This window comes from Protopterus annectens, chromosome 3.part1, assembly GCF_019279795.1.
Source record: "Protopterus annectens isolate FY-2018-M chromosome 3.part1, PAN1.0, whole genome shotgun sequence".
Taxonomy (NCBI): domain Eukaryota; kingdom Metazoa; phylum Chordata; order Ceratodontiformes; family Protopteridae; genus Protopterus; species Protopterus annectens.
The window spans coordinates 1,357,724,524-1,357,746,336 of record NC_056732.1 but is presented as its reverse complement, the minus strand read 5'-3'; the positions used below and the strand labels follow the sequence as shown (position 1 = coordinate 1,357,746,336).

The window sequence follows — 21,813 nt, the reverse complement described above, 5'->3', positions numbered from 1 at the left end:
TGTTTAAATCATTCAGATCTAAAACTGCTTTCATCAGGGATGCAACTGACAGTGCCTCTTTAAAAACTGAAGGAAAAATTCCATATCTCAATGATGTAACCAAAATCTGAAACATGACTTGACCCAGTACATCAAAACTGGCCATTACCACTTTAGAAGGACATGGATGTAGTCTGCATATTGTTAGGCAAAAACTAGAGGAGACATTTAATGTGGAATATTAAACACCAACCAAGATGTTAGCAAGAATTGAGGACATACCATGCCACTCTTGGGGTCAGCCAGGAGATATGAAGACCTGATTAAGGTAATTTTGTCAGCAAAGCATAGTGCTGCAGCCTCTCATTCATAACTAGATGAGGCTCTTCCATGTTTCAGACTATTAATGGGAATAACATAGCACTATGTCATACTTGCAAGAAATCATTAGGCTTACTTGATACTCTATTTATATTTATTTGCAGAATGTGGCATAAAATAGCATAGTTATGCTGGCATTTAATGACTAATACCTTCAACTAAACTAGCAAAAATACAAAGTAGTTTACAAAGGTGGAGAATCTGCTTGCATAATGCTTGTTTAATTTTAAGATGTTTAATATAACTGGAAGCACGGATTATAGGTTCTTCATTATTGTTTATAGTATCCAAGACTGTACTTTAATTGGATTACCACAAATAATAGCAAGCAAAAATGATGTATAACTAGCCAGGCATAGACATTATTATTATGCGTTGAGGGTCATTTTGGTAACCATTTGAAGTGCTGGGACCCAGTAGAGTGAGTCCCAAAATACAGACACTGAATGGATGAAAGATTGGACTTACATATACTAAGTCTGAGATGCTAATTCTCAGAATATTCCCTTTTCTCCAAGGTATGGCAATCTTGGAGTTGGTATATATACATTTTGAGGTATGGGGTGCAAGGGGGGGCTTATCAAGAATTGCTCTTCTCCGTTGGTTTTGGTCTTTTTTTTTTTTTTTCGTTTGTTGGCAATCAGTATTTTGAGTGCCAACATTTTAATATGGAGCCCTTATTTCACTCACAGTGTGCATTGTCAAACAACAACTAGTAAAATAATTTTTGCAAAGTCAGTATCTCAGTTCTAGAATAAAGTATGTCTCTTTTATCAAATGCAAAATTCAATTTAATTTTCTAATCTTTATAAAGTAATACTTATAACAACAAATCTTTCATTTCTCATTTAGCTCCAGAACAAGCGACAGCACAACCTAGATCAGGATTACAGTTTTGACAAATGGGGTACACTCAACAAGAAGGTAAGAACAGATTATGCATACCATGCGTATCTGATATGCTTATGCATACCAAGGCATGCCTCACATTAAAGTTACCCATACTGTATCTATTAATTGCTGGTTGATTAATACACACATTCATCATGTCAAGATCCATAATACACTTGGGATTCATTTGCATACAAGAGGTTCACATGACATACATACAAAAAAAGATATTCGCAAACTGCAAGAACAAAAACCAGGACATAGACCTCAGTAGTGGCATATAGTTTATTCCAAACATACAAGACAAGCACTTTCATCTCCTAGGTAGTACACCAGAGACTTCATCAGATCTAAATTGAATCAAACACAGCCAGTATAAATATAGCAAAATCAGTCACATGATTCCATTAATAAAATAATTAAAAACAATGCAAAATGAACACTCCTAAAAGAGTCCTGCAAATAAATTCAGTGAATCATATGGTAATGCCCCCATTTTTAAAAGGATGTTTTATTGGTCATCTAAGTTGGGCTTTTATTTTAAAAAGACATCCAGTGGATGCCATGTCACTGAATCCAGGCCATCTCACTGCATTAAATTGTAAAATCCAATATAGTCTATGTTTCTCCACAAAAAGTGTCCAAGCTTCACCCCTTATATTTCGTGCCACTTTTTCAATGACAGAAAACCTAAAATATTACCCTTGGTGTTCTAAGATGTGTCAATATAGTGCATTAGTGGTTTTGATTTTGTTAATTTCATATTGGTGTTAATACATCCTGTCCCTTAATCTATGTTTGGTCTTCCCAATGTAAAATGCTCGGCACTTCTGACATAGTTACATTTATATGAAGGCATAAAGGTCATTACTACAGATGAGTCACAAACTGCTTGCCTTCAGTTTCTTCTTCACACAATTTTATAAAGTTAGTAATAATCTTAGTTTTGGGCTTGGAGATATAAAGCATGTTAAGAAGTGTACAAAAGAAAGCAGTAGGGCAGACTTTGTCATGATGCATTAAAACATTTAGCAGTGTAATTTATACAACTGCCCTAAACAATTAAGCAGACACATGACTGGTTCGTATGGAATCAATAAGTCTGTGTCACTGATAGGCTCCAGATACTCCAATGGTTGGTGGGCAAGCCATAGACTTTCTCCATTATTCTTAAAAAGAGTGCCTTATAGGTTCATAGGTTCACAGGTTGTTATGAGGCTAATGACCACTATGGCCCTTACAAGCCTAGCCATGCACTCCAAATAATTTTGGTCCTCCTGAGTATCATGGCCGTCTATATGGGGAGGCAAGTTAGTAGGGAGGTAACTAAGGATTTGTAGGGCGGTATTAGTTAGGATAATACTTTTCTTTATGAATGTGTTTATGAATATTATGAAAATGCCTCTGAAAATGAGCTTAATCCCAATAGGACTAACTTAGAGAACAAACAATTAATAAATAAATGACTCCTAAGGTAAGTTGCTCATACAACAGCACAGCAGAAGTAATAATAGATGTAGGTCAGAGACAAAAATAGAAGTACAACTAAGAAGACAATAGGAAAGCTAAGAAGAAAATAATAATAATGTAGTTCAGCAGAAGAGAAATAATAGAGGAAAGACAAGACAGACTGTTATGTAAGGAAAATGCATGCAAAGTTTAAGAAGAGTAGAGGCATAGCAGATAAGACCAGAAGGGAAAGCCAGAAAATAGCAGACAGTGACTACAAGGCAAGAGCCAATAAAATTAAAAAGGCTGTACCCTGATAAAGTCTAGGTGAAACGTAAACAGTTTATTTTTAATTGAATAGCCTAATTACCCTGTCAAAGAACTCCATTCGATTTTTATTCTTTTTTTCTTTATTATTTGCATATCTCTCTTTTTGGGAGTATTTTTGTAAAATGGTAATAAGAGTTTCTTAATGACTTCACCTAACTGTTAAGAGTAATTAATCAAGGCTATAAGAAGGCTGTATTATTCTCCTTTGAATACCATGAGGCTCAGGTACTAGAAAGACTGATTAAACTAAATTACTGTAGTGAATCAGAGAAGATCAGGTCTGCTTTTCTTGTTGGGTTTCTACAGAATAATGTTTTTTATTCACAATAAAATAACTTGTGCAAAGTTTAAATGCTATTGTATTTGTCTGGCACATTATATGTATATACTGTTACTGACCATTCATTTTTTCAGTAAATTAGCTGCTCTATGTGCTACAATCTTAAGATAATGTATTTGCTCACTTAATTATCTGTCTCTCTGTCTGTCTGTCTGCCAGTCTATCTATCTATCTGTCTCTGTCTATCTGTATGTCTGTCTATCTGTATGTCAATCTATCTATGTATTTGCTTACTTAATTATCTGTCTCTCTGTCTGTCTGTCTGTCTGCCAGTCTATCTATCTGTCTGTCTGTCTCTGTCTATCTGTATGTCTATCTATCTGTCTATCTGTATGTCAATCTATCTATCTATCTATCTATCTATCTATCTATCTATCTATCTGTCTGTTTATTGAAACAGAAATCTGGCCTTTGACCATCATGTAGCTAAGATAATAGGACGTTCATTGTATGTCACCCAGCATATAGATAAGGGCTTGGCATCCAGGTGCAAGGAAGTTATGGTACCACTCTACTCAGCCTTTATCAGACCTATCATTGAATGCAGTGCCCCTTTCGTATGCATCTAACCAGACACTTGCAACAGCTGGAATGCCCACAAAGGCTTCTCACCAGGAGAATTCAAGACACGAATACCCTGTCCTACATTGATTGCCTAATGGCTCTGTTTCTATATTCATCTCCTACAGGCTGCTGAGAGGGGATCTTTGCCTGGCTTACAGGGCTCCCTCAGACCCAGCTCTGATGGATCTGTTGCACATGCACAAAACCACAACACCAGAAACACTGGCTCCAGGGATCTGAATTTTGCTTGTGACATAAACAGAACATGCTGGAGAGACAGATGTATGTCTCAAAGGATCCCTGCACAGTGGAATAAGATCCATATCCATGTAAAACACAGCTCTTCCTTGATCCTAGGTTTCCTTGACTCAGGTTTAGGTGATAAAACAACAGAATAATTTTAACAATGAAATTAACACAGTAGACATTTTCTACATGATAAGACCGGTTCAGAAATGATGTTGTGAAATTCTTTGCAGGGAAGCTACAAATATATAAAGAATGATTGTGTCAAGTAGTATAAATTCCTCTTTTTCACATTTTTATCCTGTACATTTCTACTCATTTATTTGAATAGTATCACATTTATTGATACATTTGCCATTTCTTAACGAAGGAGGTGGGCTTGTCCAAGGACCCTTTTCAGCCATGACCCAGGCAAAGATCATAGATGAACAGAGATAAAATAACACTGAGCTCAAAAAAGTACAAGGCATCAAAAACTGTTAGCTAAGTACTGATTGTAGCCAAAGTACATCAGCAGTTGATAGACATGAATAAAACCACTGCAGCACTAAATTAGGTTTACTGCAACTACTACAATCCTGGAGACTTGGTGTCAGCAGACATTGTGGGCTTAATGAATTTAACATGGATATAGGACAATTTTGGAGTAATGTTTTAGGAAACGGTTCACTTTTTGTTGTTGATAAGTAATGTTTTGGAGCTGGTATGTCACAGGTTTCAGCATGCAAATAATGTACAGTAGGCATAGCTAGTGTAAATATAACCTATCACATTCCAATCTGTATTAATGTAGCAAGACAGTTAACTATATGTTACTGCAGCCCATACATATGATTATTAAAGATAAGATTTATCACTAATATTTATTCCAAGATGGCCACCAAGCACTCGGCACACACTTTCTGCTGCTCCCACAACAGCTACTTTTATCCGCTTAATATAACCTGCATCTGGCACTTACCTTCACATCAAAGTGAAAATACTGATTAACAGGCAAGCAAAGAAAAAGGATTTAACAGCATTTTTGGGATTGTACTGTATTTTTTACCTGTTTTTGTCTGGAGCTTACCACTGTGGACTCTGACTGTATGGTTGCAGCCACATGGTGACAGGCCTCTCTCTAAGAATTCAATCCTGAAATAAAAAGTGTAAAAGAAAAGGTGTTCTAATCATTCAGCACTGGTTACTTTTAATTTTAAAAGGGTATTTGAGCGAAGATGACTACTCAGCAAGAATCTATAGAAACTTTAACATCTAAGACCAGACTGTCTTCTATAGTTTCCCCTGAAAAGGAAATAATAACCAAGAGACAAAAAACAAATAAACCATTACAGAAACCGAATAAAGGAACCTCCAAAACTAAAGAGGATTCTGCACTTACACTGGATGACATCAAATCAGCCTTGCAGCCTCTTCAAGATGATGTAAAAAGCTTCTCAGACAAACTTAACTCATTTGGATCCAATATAGATTAAATAATCACACGACTAAGCCTCACTGAAAGTAAAACTGAAGGAAATATGAAGAAAATAAAAGATCTACAAGCAAAAGTAAGTTCAAATGACAAAACTATCTGTGATTTGCAACAAAATATTATAGACTTAGGAGCTTGTAGTAGAATAAATAATATTATAATATGTGGCATCCCAGAAAACTTTGACCAAGCTCAGTTACCAGCTATACTAACCGAAATCTTTGAAACATTAACTGAGAACAAAACATTCACTAATGACGTAATTGAGAGGGTTCACAGCGCATTACGCAGAACACAAGATGAAGTGATTCCTAGACAAATATATGCCAGGTTACTAAACGCTGCTCATACAAATACATTTCTTATGGCTGCAAAAACGAAAGGAACTATTTCATGGGGAGGACATAACATTATAGTCTCTCAGGATCTGCCACAACCCATCAAGCTTCAAAGGCAAACATTAGCTCCTTTCTGTGCTTATCTAATTAAAAAGAAAATTAGATTCCAAATGAGGTATCCAGCTACTCTTTCCTTTTACCACAATGATCAGAAATATTTTATTCAAACAGTTGAGGAAGCAAGAAAAAGCATTTATGCGAGCCTTCACACTCAATATTTATTAAAACAAAAAACAACTGGTAAGCGCTTTCATTATTAAAAGGTCTGAAGAAGTTCTTTGTGAAGGAAAGTGCTTACCGGTTGTTTTTGGAACTTCCTGAATAGTACATCAGCCAAAGGAAAGCAAATTAACAGGTATCTAAGCTCCTTGCCTTGATATCTTTAAAATTCTGTAAGCACTGTGTTCCAGAATATGATCTAACTTACATGGAACTAAAAGTTTGTTAAAATAAAACTTTCCAGTAAGAATTGATAATATGGACAACAGTAATCATAAAATATAACAAAAGAAAACAGTTCTAATTATTTTTTACTTGTTTGGTGTGCTTTGGTCATTTTCTGGGCTTCCTGGTCTTCCTGGATGTTTTTTTCCCATTTCTGACGCCGTTTGAGTGCAGGGCCTGCTTATTCCTGGTAGGGTGAGACACCTAGGGCTTTCCTGGGGCCTTGCCTTTGCATTACAAGCCTTTTTGTGGGCTTTTAGCTCCATTGCAATGTTCTGTTACCCATAATTCAATGGGAACATCATCAGATGACATCACAAAGTCGGGAGGTCATTGAGAATGAAGAATTGCATTACTGGGAATGACTAGTGGCTGGTTCAATTGGAATCAAGCTATCAGATCCAAAATAGCTATTTTGGAAGTCACTGGACACAATATGACTCTTAATTTGAGTTGTTCTGAGGTCTATAAAGTATTTTGTTTATATTCCCTTCATTACAATTGTTTCATAAAGCTCTTTCACACAAGCACACAACAAATCTTTCAGTAACCCCCCCTCACTTTTGCACTGCTCTGTGGTTTATTGAATGCTTTAGAGACATAAGTATAGCCACAGGAGAGCAAATATATATATATATATATATATATATATATATATATATATATATATATATATATATATATATATAAAAGTACTTTCAACTCTATTGTACTGCAGCTACTTACCACTCTGACAGGGCTGACTGCGTTAATTACCTTCCTTCCATTTTGCACTTTTATTTCTTTGCTTATATAAGTAATGCTATGATTAAGGAATTACCTGACTGTTATAAAAACAAATAATATGGTCCAAAGCATATAAAATGGAAGGTTATACCTATTTTGTTTAATACTTAAGACAAGCAATGGAGGATTATATACTGATGCATACTGACACACTTGACCTTTTTATGCACACACATACTTACACTCATGCTTGTCTCATTAGTTACTGAAATTATCATTTTCAGGGGTGCATTTTCTTTAATGTATGAAGATTTAGGTGATATATATATAAAAATGTTTTTTCTCAAATGTTCTAATTATTAAGCATGTTGCTCTTCCTTTCTATTAGCTGTTATGGTATATAATGATGCAAATGTTATTTACTTGTCTTTGAATGATGTTTTCCCCTCAGATGTCACATAATACAATTACAACCACTGTTACCCTCCCCACTCATCTCTAACACTCATTTTGTTGGTAGAAAGAAGTCTATATATGGTTTATGTTGGTGAAGGTTATTTGTCTTAGACTAGATATGTGGTGTCTTAAGGGGTATAGTCAGAAGCGTAAAGATCCATACTCAGATGACTAAAGTAATCATTCCTTGCTCCTTATTTCTGTTCCTTAAAGGAAGAACAAGTACAGTAGCCTGTCACACCTAGGCCGGGTTTTAGTGCTAAACAAGGAACTAACACACTAATATCCCACACTATATAAAGTCTGCTTTAATCCTCTGTTTTAAGTCTATGTTTAGTAACTGACTACTGTATGGGGGAGCGGCTAGAGGGTAGGTTGTCCGATGCATGCTGACGCTTGGAATATTGAGAGTTTTATTTTTGTCTCCCTGCTAATTTATGTTATTTTTCACAAGCATTATAGTCTTGGTACAGTTAATATACGTTCCTTTATATACTGTATAAGTTAATTTCAGGGAGATTTGTGGTTAGGCACTAGGATTGTGGTAGGTTTGATGGATGCCATGTTGCTCATATTAACAGCTTCACTTAATAGACCATTAAATGTAACTAGAAGTAGTAGCATGTCAAATCTCAACAACTCATTCTCTCTAAATCATCCAAATATTACTATTCCACACTTAAATCCTAAAACACAATGATTAAGGTAAATTCTTGGAACATAAATGGTCTTCATGAAAGTAAAAAGAAAAAAATTGGTAATGCACCTAATTTATCAAAACAAATCTAACATTTATTTTTTGCAAGAGACACACCTGACAAATGACCAATGGGACAATTACAGGAAAAGAAACTGGGTTAAACAAATAATATCAGCTGGAAATAGCCTTTCATCAAAAGGCACTGCCATCCTAATTAAGAAAACCTTCCCTGGGGAAATCCTAACCACTAAATCAAACCCCAATGGCCGGTGGTGTCTATTTTCCTGTTCTTACCCCCAATTAAACTGCCCTATTATGTTCCTAAACGGGTCACCTTCATTTTGTCGACAGTTCATTTCACTGACAACCAAGTCAGCAGGCTCAATTCACTGAAACTTCATTTCACTGACACTTTATTTCACTGACACTCATTTCATCAAAAATGATATATGGCCTATTCCCCACTGTAGAGCAACCCTGGAGTTAGAATATATACTAAGGGGGGGGGCACAGCCCCCCATGTATCATAAACATTTTACAGTATACAGATGCATTCTTACAAGTGCAATGAATAACTATTACCAAAAAAACATTATAGAACCCCAGTATGTGGGGGGCTTCACCCCCCACACCCCCCTTACTATATATTCTAACTCCAGGGTCACTGTACAGTGGGGAATAGGCCATATATCATTTTCTACGAAATGAGTGTCAGTGAAATTAAGTTTCAGTGAACTGGGCCTGCTGAGTTGAGTGTCAGTGAAATGAACTGTTGACGAAATGAAGGTGATCCTCCTAAACATATATAGCCAATGTACAAACTAGGATTTATTCATCTATGAAATCCACAATTTATTACTACAATATACCAATCATTTCTTTATTATAGGAAGTGACTGGAATGTACTCGTTGACCCCCTGAGTGATAGCTCAAATAAAAATATGAAACAACCTCCCTGATTAACTGCATCTATTCAAGACCTGATAACTTCAATTTAATTCACCCATTCCAAATATTCAAGCCTGATAGAGCAGCCAATAAGTACACATACTTCTCAGCATCTCACAAAGTCTGTTCTAGAATCGACTTTTTCCTAATTTCAGATGTTTTTTCAAATAAAATTAATAATTTTGCCATTGAAGCAAGATCTATCTCGGATCACGCTAATATATCTCTGAGTATCAACCCAACACAACAGCATAAAGGTAGTGGCAGCTTTTCCACATGGATGTTAAATACTAACATCCTTAAAAAAGGTGATGTTATAAGTGAAATTAATCAATATCTTGAACATTTCGAACTTGAATCATCTAAGTGTTCCATCCCCTTTGATGTTCAATAGGCTGCTGCCGTTATTAGAGGGATACTTATTCAAAAGGTATCCTTCTATAAAAATAAGGGTCAAAAATATATCTCTGACCTCATTAATGAATAGAAGAAGCTTGATCTACAACTCCAAAATAAATATTCTATAGACTTAGAGAGTAAACTTCATGAGACTCAAAAGCAAATATACTCCTTCCATCGACAAAACCAATCTCTAGCCGAACTAAAACTCCTGCATAGATATTCTGAATGGGCACAAACCCCCTCCAGAACACTAGCCAAGCTAATAAACATAAAAGACAGCCCAAGTTATATATCAGAATTACATTACAAAGGGAATACCCTATACAGTAACTCTGATATTATTAATTCCTTCACGGATATTTTTTGTGAGATATATAACTCTAAAAATCAAACTCATAAGGACATTTATAAAGAACTCCTAGATATGTTATCCCTTCCCAAACTAAGTAGCACACAACATAACTCTTTAGCTAATCCTATCTCACTAAATGAAATAGAGTTAGCTATAAAAATTCTCAAACCTAACAAGGCGCCAGGTCCTGATGGATTTACAGGTGAATTTTACCAAACTTTTAATGACCGACTACTCAAGATTCTGCTAAACCTGTATAATTACATCATCCTTAATGGAATTACGGACAAATATATGAACAACTCTAAAACAATCCTCATCTTGAAACCTAATTCAGACAAACACAACCCTCTTAGTTATAGACCCATTGCCCTTATCAACATAGATATTAAAATTCTGGCGTCCATCCTAGCAAATAGAATTCAGAAAGTCCTGGCTTCAGTTATTTCCCCAGAACAAATTGGCTTCATGAAACAACTACAATTTGTGACAATACCTTCACCTTGGACACAACAATGTTATTTCTAAAAAATGATAACCAACCAAGATACGCACTCATGCTAGACACCACTAAAGCCTTTGACAATTTGGGCTTAAACTTTCTATATTTAACCATGCATTATTTCAACTTTCCTGGATATATTATTAATATTATAAAAATGCTATATAAGAATGCAGCTACCTCCCTATATATTAATAAAATAATGTCCCAACCTATCAAAATCAGAAATGGCACTAGACAGGGCTGCCCTGTTTCACCATATCTATTTAGTATTTATCTTGAACCTCTCCTACTTTTGATCAGCCAGAAAACATATCATCATATACCCCGAGTTTTTAACTTAGAGTTAAAATACTCAGCCTTTACAGATGATTTAAATATTTATTTTGAGCTCCCGAATAGTGATTTACACAAAATTCATAAATCAATAAGCGTCTTTTCCTCAGCAGCTAATTACAAGCTAAATTCTTCAAAATCTTCCATATTTCCTTTGAATCCTCGTAATCACCTAGAATCTTATTTTCCCCTGTCTGACATTCCAGTCAAATACACAATCAAATATTTGGGAATAACCTTTATGCACACGCATCAAGATTTAATGAAGGCAAATTTATTTAAGGTCTGGGATCAAATAAACAATGACCTACCCAGATGGAGAAACATCAACCTATCCCTGTTGCCAAAAACTGCCATTGCTAAAATGAACATTTACCTAGGTTATTATTCCATCTGAACTCTATTAGCTTTAATATACCCAAAAACATTTTCAATAAAATTGAAACCACCATCTCAAAATTCCTTTGGTTTCCTAAATCAACCCAAATCTCTTACAAATAATTAATACTTCCAAAGGAAAAAGGTGGATTGAGTCTTCCTGACTTTAATCTTTACTATAACATAATAAATCATCATCATTTTTCTGCTTTTCCCGTTAGGGGTCGCCACAGCGGATCATCTCTTTCCATTTCTTCTTATCCTCCGCATCTTGCTCTGTCACATCAACCACCTGCATGTCCTCTCTCACCACGTCCATAAACCTTATCTTATGCCTTCCTCTTTTCCTTACCTGACAGCTCCATCCTTAGCATCTTTTTCCCAATATACCCATCATCCCTCCTCAGCACATGTCCAAACCAATGCGATCTCGTCTCTTGCTTTGTCTCCAAACTGTCCAACATGAGCTGACCCTCTAATATACTGATTCCTAATCCTATCCATCCTAGTCACACCGAGTGCAAATCTTAACATCTTTAACTTTGCCACATCCAGCTCTGACTCCTACCTTTTTGTCACTGCCACTGTCTCCAACCCATATAACATAGCTGGTCTCACTACCCTCTTGTAGACCTTCCCTTTCACTCTTACTGGTACCCGTCTGCCACAAATCACTCCTGACACTCTTCTCCACCCATTCCACCCTGCCTGTACTCTCTTCTTCACCTCTCTTCCACATTCACCATTACTCTGAACTGTTGATCCCAAGTACTTAAACTCATCCACCTTTACCAACTCTACTCCCTGCATCCTCACCATCCCTCTACCCTCCGTCTCATTTACACACATATATTCTGTCTTAGCCCTGCTGACCTTCATTCCTCTGTTCTCTAGAGCATATATCCACCTCTCCAGAGTCTCCTCAACCTGATTCCTACTCTCACTACAGATCACAATGTCATTTATAAACATCATAGTCCACGGGGCCTCCTGTCTGATCTCATCTGTCAACCTGTCCATCACCACTGCAAATAAGAAAGGACTCAGAGCTGATCCTTGATGTAATCCCACCTCCACCTTAAATGGATCTGTCACTCCCACTGCAGTCCTCACCAATGTCACACTACCCTCGTACATATCCTGTACCACTCTTACATACTTCTCTGCCACTCCCGACTTCCTTATACAATACCACAACTCTTCTCTAGGCACACTGTCATATGCTTTCTCCAAGTCTACAAAGACACAATGCAACTCCTTCTGACCTTCTCTGTATTTCTCCAATAACACTCTCAGAGCAAACATTGCATCTGTAGTGCTCTTTCCTGGCATGAAACCATACTGCTAATCACTAATCATCACCTCCCTTCTTAACCTAGCTTCTACTACTCTTTCCCATAACTTCAAGCTGTGACTGATCAATTTTATCCCTCTGCAGTTACTGCAGCTCTGCACATCACCTTTATTCTTAAAGATAGTACCAAAACACTTTTTCTCCACTCCTCAGGCATCCTCTGACTTTCCAAAATTTCATTAAACAATCTAGTTAAAAATTCCACTGCCATTTCTCCTAAGCACCTCCATGCTTCCATTGGTATGTCATCTGGGCCAACAGCCTTTCCATTCTTCATCCTCTTCATAGCTGGCCTTACTTCCTCCTTGCTAATCTCTTTCACTTCCTGATTCACTATCCCCACATCATCCAGCCTTCTCTCTCTCTCATTCTCTTCATTCATCAGCCTCTCAAAATACTCTTTCCATCTACTCAACACACTCTCCTCTCTTGTGAGTACCTTTCCCTCACTATCCTTTATCACCCTTACCTGCTGCACATCTTTCTCAGCTCTGTCCCTCTGTCTAGCCAATCGGTACAGGTCCTTTTCTCCCTCTTTAGTGTCCAGTCTCTCATACAACTCTCCATACGCCTTATCCTTGGCTTTCGCCACCTCTCTCTTTGCCATGCGCCTCATCTCCTTATACTCATGTCTACTTTCTTCATCTCTTTGACAAGCCTCTTCCTCTGTATACTCTCCTGTACTTCCTCATTCCACCACCAGGTCTCCTTGTCCTCCTTCCTCTGTCCAGATGTCACACCAAGCACCTTTCTAGCAGTCTCCCTTACTAGTTCTGCTGTAGTTACCCAGCTATTCGGTAACTCTCCACTGCCTCCCAGTGCCTGTCTTAACTCTTCCCTAAACTCCACTTCACAATCACTCTTTTTTAACTTCCACCCTTTAATCCTTGACACTGCTTTCACACTCCTCCTCCTCTTCTCGATCACTAGCGTCATCCTACAGATCACCATTCTATGCTGCTTAACTACACTTTCCCCTGCGACCACTTTACAGTCTCCAATCTCCTTCAGACTGGCCCTCCTACATAGGATATAATCCACCTGTGTGCATCTTCTTCCACTCTTGCATGTCACCCTATGCTCCTCCCTCTTCTTAAAATATGTATTCACCACAGCCATGTCCATCCTTTTCGCAAAATCCACAATTATCTGACCTTCTGCATTCCTCTTCTTAACACCATACCTACCCATCACTTCCTCATCCCCTCTGTTCACTTCACCAACATGCCCATTAAAGTCTGTTCCAATCACTAGTCTCTCACCCTTGGGTACCACAACTTCATCCAACTCACTCCAAAATTTCTATTTCTCATCCATTGCACACCCAACTTGTGGAGCATATGCACTAACAACATTCATCATTACATCATCAATTTTGAGCTTCATAAACATCACTCTGTCAGACACTCTCTTCACGTCTAAAACACTCTTGGCATATTGTTCCTTTAGTATAACCCCTACCCCATTTCTCCTGCCATCCACACCATGATAAAACAATTTGAACCCATTTCCTAAACACCTGGCCTTACTTCCCTTCCATCTGGTCTCTTGCACGCACAATATGTCAACCTTCCTTCTCTCCATCATATCAGCTAGCTCTCTTCCTATAGCAGTCATATTGCCAACATTCAAAGTTCCTACCCTCACTGCTACACTCCTAACCTTCCTCCTCTCTTCCTGCCTTCGGGCATGCTTTCATCCTCCTCTTCTCCTTCGGCCAACAGTAGCCCAATTTCCGCCAGCACCCTGTTGGCTAACAGTACTGGTGGTGGTCGTTGTTAACCTGGGCCTCGACCGATCCGGTATGGAAATATGAAATTTCTGCGCCATAAATGTTGTGGCAGAATTTTTACTCTGGATGTCCTTTCTGACGCAACCCTCCCCATTTATCCGGGCTTGGGACCAGCACAAAGAAATGCACTGGCTTGTGCATCCCCAGTGGCTGGGTTTATAATCTAAATAGTGAGCTATGAGCCATCTGAAGCCACATGGACCCCAAACTGGGTTAAAATCTGGCACAAATATAAGCCCTCATTCTATCCTGTATTTAACGCCTGAAAATGCTAACAAGTTCAAAATTCTACCTGCCTTAAAAAACAAAATAAACATTTTTCATGCACTGCTGCATTCTCTTAATCTCCAGGACACTTCAACCTATTCATTTACACCCTAATATTAAAACCAATAACAAAATGTTAGACCTATCCAGTTTTCCCATTATTAAAAATGCCACGGTCTGGCAATTTTATCAGCTAATGAATTTCACTGCAGTCAAAGAACACTTTGGGGCTCCAAATAGATATGACCCTATGTTAAGACAATTGCACTCCTCAATAAAACAAAAAATTGTTAACATTAAAACAAAGGAACAAAATGTAACCCTGACATGTTCAATTTTTAAAACCCTTTCTCTTAGAAACAAAATGCTCTCTCATGCATATAAGCTTTTAATCAATATCAAATACCAACAGTCGCTTCTGTACTCAAAATACTGGGATGACATACATGGTGAAATCCCTACAAAGTCCAAGTATGAAGCAATATGTAACACTCTAAATTTAACCCCATTTAAAAATGTGATCTATACCCAGCTTACGATTAATAACAACTCATATTACACTCCAGCAGTCTTATCAAAGTTTGGTTACAACAAAAACCTAACCTGTCCTTTTTGTTCCTTACAATATGCAGACATACTTCACATCTTTTGGAGTTGCAAAAATATATACAAATTATGGTGCTCCCCCAGAATCTAGTTGGAGGAAATGGGGTATGAAAAGACTACATTTTCCTGGCAAACAACAATCCTAAATATAACTCCTAAGGGTCTAAATGATGTCCATAAACACATCCTAATTACCCTGTGTGCTCTTATCAAGTTCTTCATTGCTAAAAACTGGTTAAATTCTTCAGCAGTTCTTGGGAGAATTTCAAAATAATGGCAATTAAGTATATATCAGCTCACAAACTTGGCGCTAACAGTAAAAAGAAAAAAGACTATATCCAGAACTGTTGGTACAGTCTCTTTGTCTTAATTCAAACAAATTATCATAAATATGCACTACTGTATGTATTTTTGTGAAGACCTGTATGCTCCAACTTTTCAATCCTTTACCTGATGAATATGGAATATACTAGTCCTTAATATACAAGTCTGAGACATCTCTCTCCATTGACAATGGCATTCATGTTGTATATAGTGTATATAGTGTTAGTCTAGTAATAATCCCCCCTTTTTTCCTCTTGATTTACATATTGGTAAGACATACACATTTCCCCTTTCCTCTCTTTATTCTTTTGTTAACTAAAGAGGACTATATTCTATCCTGTATCTGCTCCAGATTATATAGGGGAGTTTCTGTATTATATTATATCTCTCAGATAGATGTTTTACCATAATTAGTAGGTTTATTTTAGTTTTGTTTTTGTTTTTGGGTTTGCTGAAATTACACTATGTATAATCACTCACAGTGTTATTACTTATTCTGTATAACAATGATTTATTTTCTTTTTTTTATGAGTTAACGTTTATAAACTTTGGAAGAACCAATAAAAATTATATTTGAAAAAACAAAGATTTATCACTAATATTGCTCCAGTGTATTTAATACCACCACAGTTTTCTCTTTACACTTGACTGTATCCATATGGAAAATATGTTTATGCTGAGTTTGCTCAGAATCTAGTCTACGTTAAGTGCAAATTTTTCACCATTCTATAACCTGTTCTCTACTGAGATGCATCATTGTGATGCACTTTTCTGAAGTTCTTTTAATAGTTACTGTATTGTATCACTCTGGTTTTATGGTTTGAAACTACTGGTGACCAGTAACTGTCTTTTGTTAGCATTTGCATAGAGATAATTATGTTTAACATGCTACTTTGATTAATTTAGCTCAGCAGCTTTTTCTATCATTGTAGTTGCTCAAACTATGTAATATTTTAATATGAAGAGCAACATTCCATGACATACAGGATAGACTTTTTTCCACAACTGTATGACTATTAACTTCTGTTTATGATCATTAGCACCATACGTTATAACAGTCTAATTCATTTTCTTTTTTCTTTTGGAATACTCAAGGGATGTACACATCTAGTATGCAATTTACATGTGATCATGTGTACTTCCTGGACGTGTCTTGTAAATGGGCTTTGCCCATCAATGAAGAACAAACAAACAAACACAGAGACGACTTTTTAGCCATGAGCTGATCTCAAAGTGCATAAAATATATTAGGATCTTACTAATCAACAATTACACATATAGAATAAGTAAATGGTAAAATGCAGTACACATTAATAAGACTCAATACAGATGGGATAAGATTAAGAAGGTCCAGTCAGCATGCACTGAGAGAAGAAAAAAACAGAAAAAATGCAAAAAATACAAGCCATGATATGCAGAAAACATAGTGCAATAATGCATTTATTTGATTGCTTGATTGATTGATTGATTGAAATTTGTTTACCAGGAAAGTCCGACTGGGTAGAAGCCCATTTTCATTGGATGCCTGGGGAGAAAAGCTCCAAATTATTACAAAACATTTTAAGAGCAATAATTTTACAATATTCAAAAATAAAACAAAAACATCTGCAATTTAAATTATCATAGCAAATAAGATACAATATAAAAACATTGTTTAAGAATCGATACAAGGTATATGACAATTATTTAATATTTAAAGACATTTTAGACAAGTTGTAGAGAAATTAATGGTAAGTTAGTTTAATACATACAGATAAACATATACTCTAATGTGCATATTAAATATACACATATAAAATGACACATTATGTGGCTGAGAAAAGTTTCTTAAATGCATTCCTTTATCTAAGATATGAAGTGATAAGTTACCTGACCATTGTCATGGTGGCAGTTGCAAACAGAATCTGTATGCAGATATAGATAGATATATAGACAGATATATAGATAAACAGATCTATGTGAGTGCATGTATGTGTGCTATATATATATATGTGTGTGTGTGTGTGTGTGTGTGTGTGTGTGTGTGTGTGTGTGTGTGTGTGTGTGTGTGTGTGTGTGTGTGTGTGTGTGTATATGCACACATATATGCGGGTTCCCTGAATTTGATCTAAATGCAAGTGTGTTGACATCTGTTTAATCGATCGCATTTGGCAAATATATGACAAGTGTGTAAGATCGACACCTGGGTAGGGGAATATTCCATTTCTTTGAGGATTGTGTGATCTTACAGTTAGTGTATATAATTAGCTGGGGGTGTGGAGGGGTGCAGGGGGGTTTGCAAAAAACAATGTTATGTTTTTTTCTTTTTGAAAATGCATGAATTGAGATTTCTCAGCACATGTGTGGTAATGTGTTGAAGTTTATTTGGTCAACTTTTTGAGGTCGACATTTTGTAAGATGATGTATGGGCTACTTGATAAATTGAGCAGACCTATATACATGTATATAGTGGTTGTTATCAGAAGCTGGAGTTTTCAAAAACTTGAAATTGATAAGGTCGAGATCATATTATCGATTTTTTGAAAACTCAAAGCTTTTGAATGGAGATCAGAGTACAGTGAGGATCGGGGAATTTGCCCCCTGCAAAAATGGAGAAAATTTTTTGTTGTTTTCTGCAGTCCAAGTTTTCAGAAACTCGATAATATTGTCTCGACAATATCAATTTCGAGTGTCTGAAAACTCGAGCTTCTGCCATACATCTATATATATATATATATATATATTTTCATATTTCGAAAAACCTTAACATCGAGTTTCAAAATCATGAGATGAAAACATCGGAAATACACTACTATGAATCCTAAGAAAGATGAAACTTTGAAAGAACGAAAGTAGCAATGCGCATGTCTGGAAAGCACTGGAAGATTTCCATGGACATAGCGCAAACACAAAAACAAACGTCTACATTAATAAACATACATAAAACAAAATAAATAACTTTCCAACATTTATGCAGGGGGGCAAGCCCCCCTGCATCCCCCACATCTGCCGCAAATTATTTATTTTATTTATTTATTTTATTTTACATTTGTAACTGGGCTAGTCCTGCTGGATACATGTCCATTTTCAGAGGAGGCCCGAGGAGAAAAGCTCCACTATCTAATACAAAGTAATAAAAGTACATTCAAATTACATAGGCAGTTGAGAGACAACTAAAACAGGCATTTAAAATACATTGGGAGATTAAAACACATCTACAAACAGGCATTTGGCAAGTTTTTCAGTAAGAGAATACAAAAGTATTAAAATTTCTTTGGAAAAAGGTTATGCAATAAAGACATTAGTAATTAAGTATTTTGAAGGATAAAACAAAGTTAATTAGAAAGTAGTAGTTTGGAGTTAATGGAGTTGATTTCTTAGGTAGAAAAGATAAGCAATGGAGAAGTAGCGTTGGATGACAGTGCAGAGGATGCAGGAGACGATATGTGCTCAGCTAGGGAAGTTACATGAGCAGAGCCAGTGATTGGTTAGAAAATGTTTTAGTTGAGTTTTAAATAGTGTAATAGAAGTTTGGGCTATGAGGTCAGGAGGAAGTTGATTCCAGTCTTTACCAACTGAGTTGGAAAATATAGAGTCACCTGCTGTATTTTTGCTAGAGAAGTTTGAATCAGTAATTTATTGGAGGAGCATAGGGTTTTTAGGTTATTATAGGGTTTTATCAGAGTAGAGAGCATTGGTATGTTATCTGGGTGGTGGAGGGCTTTATGGGCGATTGTAAGTTGGTAGTATTTAATTAGGTGAGGTAACTCAAGCCATCCTAGTTTATGGAGGTTTAGGCAGTGATGTGTTTTATATGGAGATGCAGTGGCAAATTTAGCAATGTTGCTGTAGGTTGTTGTAAGCCTATTGATGTTATGTTTAGAAAGATTAGTGTAAATGGGGCTGCATATAGTAGAGAGAAGATATGTTCTGGCTATGGTAGTTCTTGCTTCAGGTGTTAAGAAAGGTTTGATTCTATAGAGAGAACCTAGTTTTTTATTAGTTGCTTTTATGATAGAGTTTATGTGTACATCAAATTTCAGTTGGTTATCAACAGTAACTCCTAAGAGTTTGGTTGTTTGGTCTGGAGAGATAAGGGTGCCATTGTTAGAAGTGAGTGTGAAATTAATAGGGGGAGAGAGGTGTGTGGGTGGAAAGATGAGAAGTTTAGTTTTCTTAGGGTTTAAGAGAAGGCAGTGATTGGAGAACCATTGTTCAATAGTGTTAAAGGTCTTTTGAGTAAGTGAGTGGAGGTCAGCTTGGGTTGTGGCGGAGCAAATGATGGTGGTGTCATCGGCGTACTGAATGCAATGAGTTTGTGGGGTAGCAAGGTTCAGGTCGTTAATAAAAATGGAAAATAAAAGAGGACCTAAGATAGAGCCCTGAGGTACTCCTAAATTGGTGGGGAGAAGTTCGGAAAGATTGTTGTTCCATAAAACAGCTTGTTTCCGATCATGAAGATAGGAAGTAAACCAGTTTAAGGCTACATCGTTGAGAGACAGAGATTTTAAACAATGTAGGAGGAGTTGGTGGAGGGGTTGGAATTATACATACCAACTCCGAGATCACGCTACAGTGGGAAAAAGGGTTAATTTCCCGATCCTCACTGTATTGTGATCTGTATTCACAATCAGTAAACATTAAAAATTCCTCTCTTACATGTTATCTTGCACTGAAGAAGATGACTTTCTGATTTTACTGCAATTTCCATTCCAGTGCCTTCTGGACATGCACATTACTACTTTTGTTCTTTTAAGGTTTCGGCTTTCTTAGGATTCATCCTAGTGTATTTCTGATGTTTTCATCTCATGATTTTGAAACTCAATGTTATGGTTTTTTGGGGGGGGGTTGACAGTGGTCATGGATCAACTGTTCTATTTTTCAGCTATGAAAGAGATGTTAAATGACCCTGACACTTATACGAGAATAAGATGTGATGATATTTTAGTAATGGAGAAGCAAATTTTGGCTACCTTGAATGACTGTTTACTGCATCAATATATTAATGTTGATTTGTTTAACTTTTACATGTACCAGACCCACTTATTCCTATCATTCAAAGACTTCCCAAAATATACAAGGCACCTTTTAATCCTCCCTTTAGACCCACAATGGCTGGGAGGAATTGGATTACAGAGACCTTTTCTATCTATATTGAGAAGCACTTGAGGCCATTGGTAGATAAGAACATTTATATATTGAGAGGCTCTAAGCAGTTTCAACAAGATCTTTATGTATTTTTGATACCCAGCCTGTACATCAAGTATATATGTTTGTTACTTTAGATTTACAGTCATTATTTACTAAAATTCCTAACCATTATGGACTGGAAGCATTGAAAAACTATTTACTATGCTTTAGTAAATATGACAAGATATTTATTGATTTAGTATGTTTATTTATGGAGATTGTTTTAGAGAATAATGTCTTTCTATTTGATGGTTGTTATTACTTGCAAAATGATGGTGTGGCTATGGGTACATCTAGTGCCAATAGTTACGCCTACATTGTTATGGCTTGGTGGGAGGATGAGGCTATTATTAAGTATGATAGATTTAAGTTAAATTTATTATTTTATCAACATTTTGTCGATGATTTATTTTTAACATGTAATGGGAGTGAAGATGAGTTACATGAGTTCTTTTTATATGTGAATAATTGTCTTCCTTTTTTTCTAGTTTACTATTTGTAAATCTTATAACATGATAAACTTTCTTGACATAAACATTACTAGAGACTGGAATGGGAACGTCAGTGTAGGTGTTTATAGGAAATCATGTTCTAGGAATACATACCTACATAGAGCATGCACAGAGACCATGTTTTTCATAATGTGGTAGAAAGCCAGGTCATGATATCCTGACTCCATGCAGATGACAAAGACTTTGACCAAAAATTGTTGAAATTAGGTAATATGTTTAGAGAGAGGGGTTACAAAGATGATGTGTCATCAGAGTTAAGGTCAGGAACATGAGAGGGGGTCAAGCAAAACCATACTTCTCTGGAAGAGATAATATATTAGTGCTGACTGAACATGCCCTCAGGATGTTACTTCACTTTAGCAGTAACTGCAAGGGAATAACAGAAATTGTTAAGAGGTATTGGGAAGTGTTACAAGTATATATAATTAAGACCTTCCACCAAAGATCCACTGTCAACAATGTCCAACAAATGAAAAATGAATAAAATAGCAG

General features: G+C 36.4%; 1 protein-coding gene across 1 annotated transcript in view; it reads left to right on the top strand.

Annotated features, from left to right (window-relative positions):
• The first annotated feature begins 262 nt into the window (after positions 1 to 262).
• Positions 263 to 21,813, top strand: part of LOC122797773 (microtubule-actin cross-linking factor 1-like) — an 899,011-nt gene continuing 877,460 nt past the window's right edge. Inside the window, exons 1-2 of the mRNA XM_044066295.1 lie at positions 263 to 307; positions 1,213 to 1,284. Of these exons, the coding sequence (XP_043922230.1) occupies positions 263 to 307; positions 1,213 to 1,284 (117 nt within the window). The remainder of the gene's footprint in view (positions 308 to 1,212; positions 1,285 to 21,813) is intronic.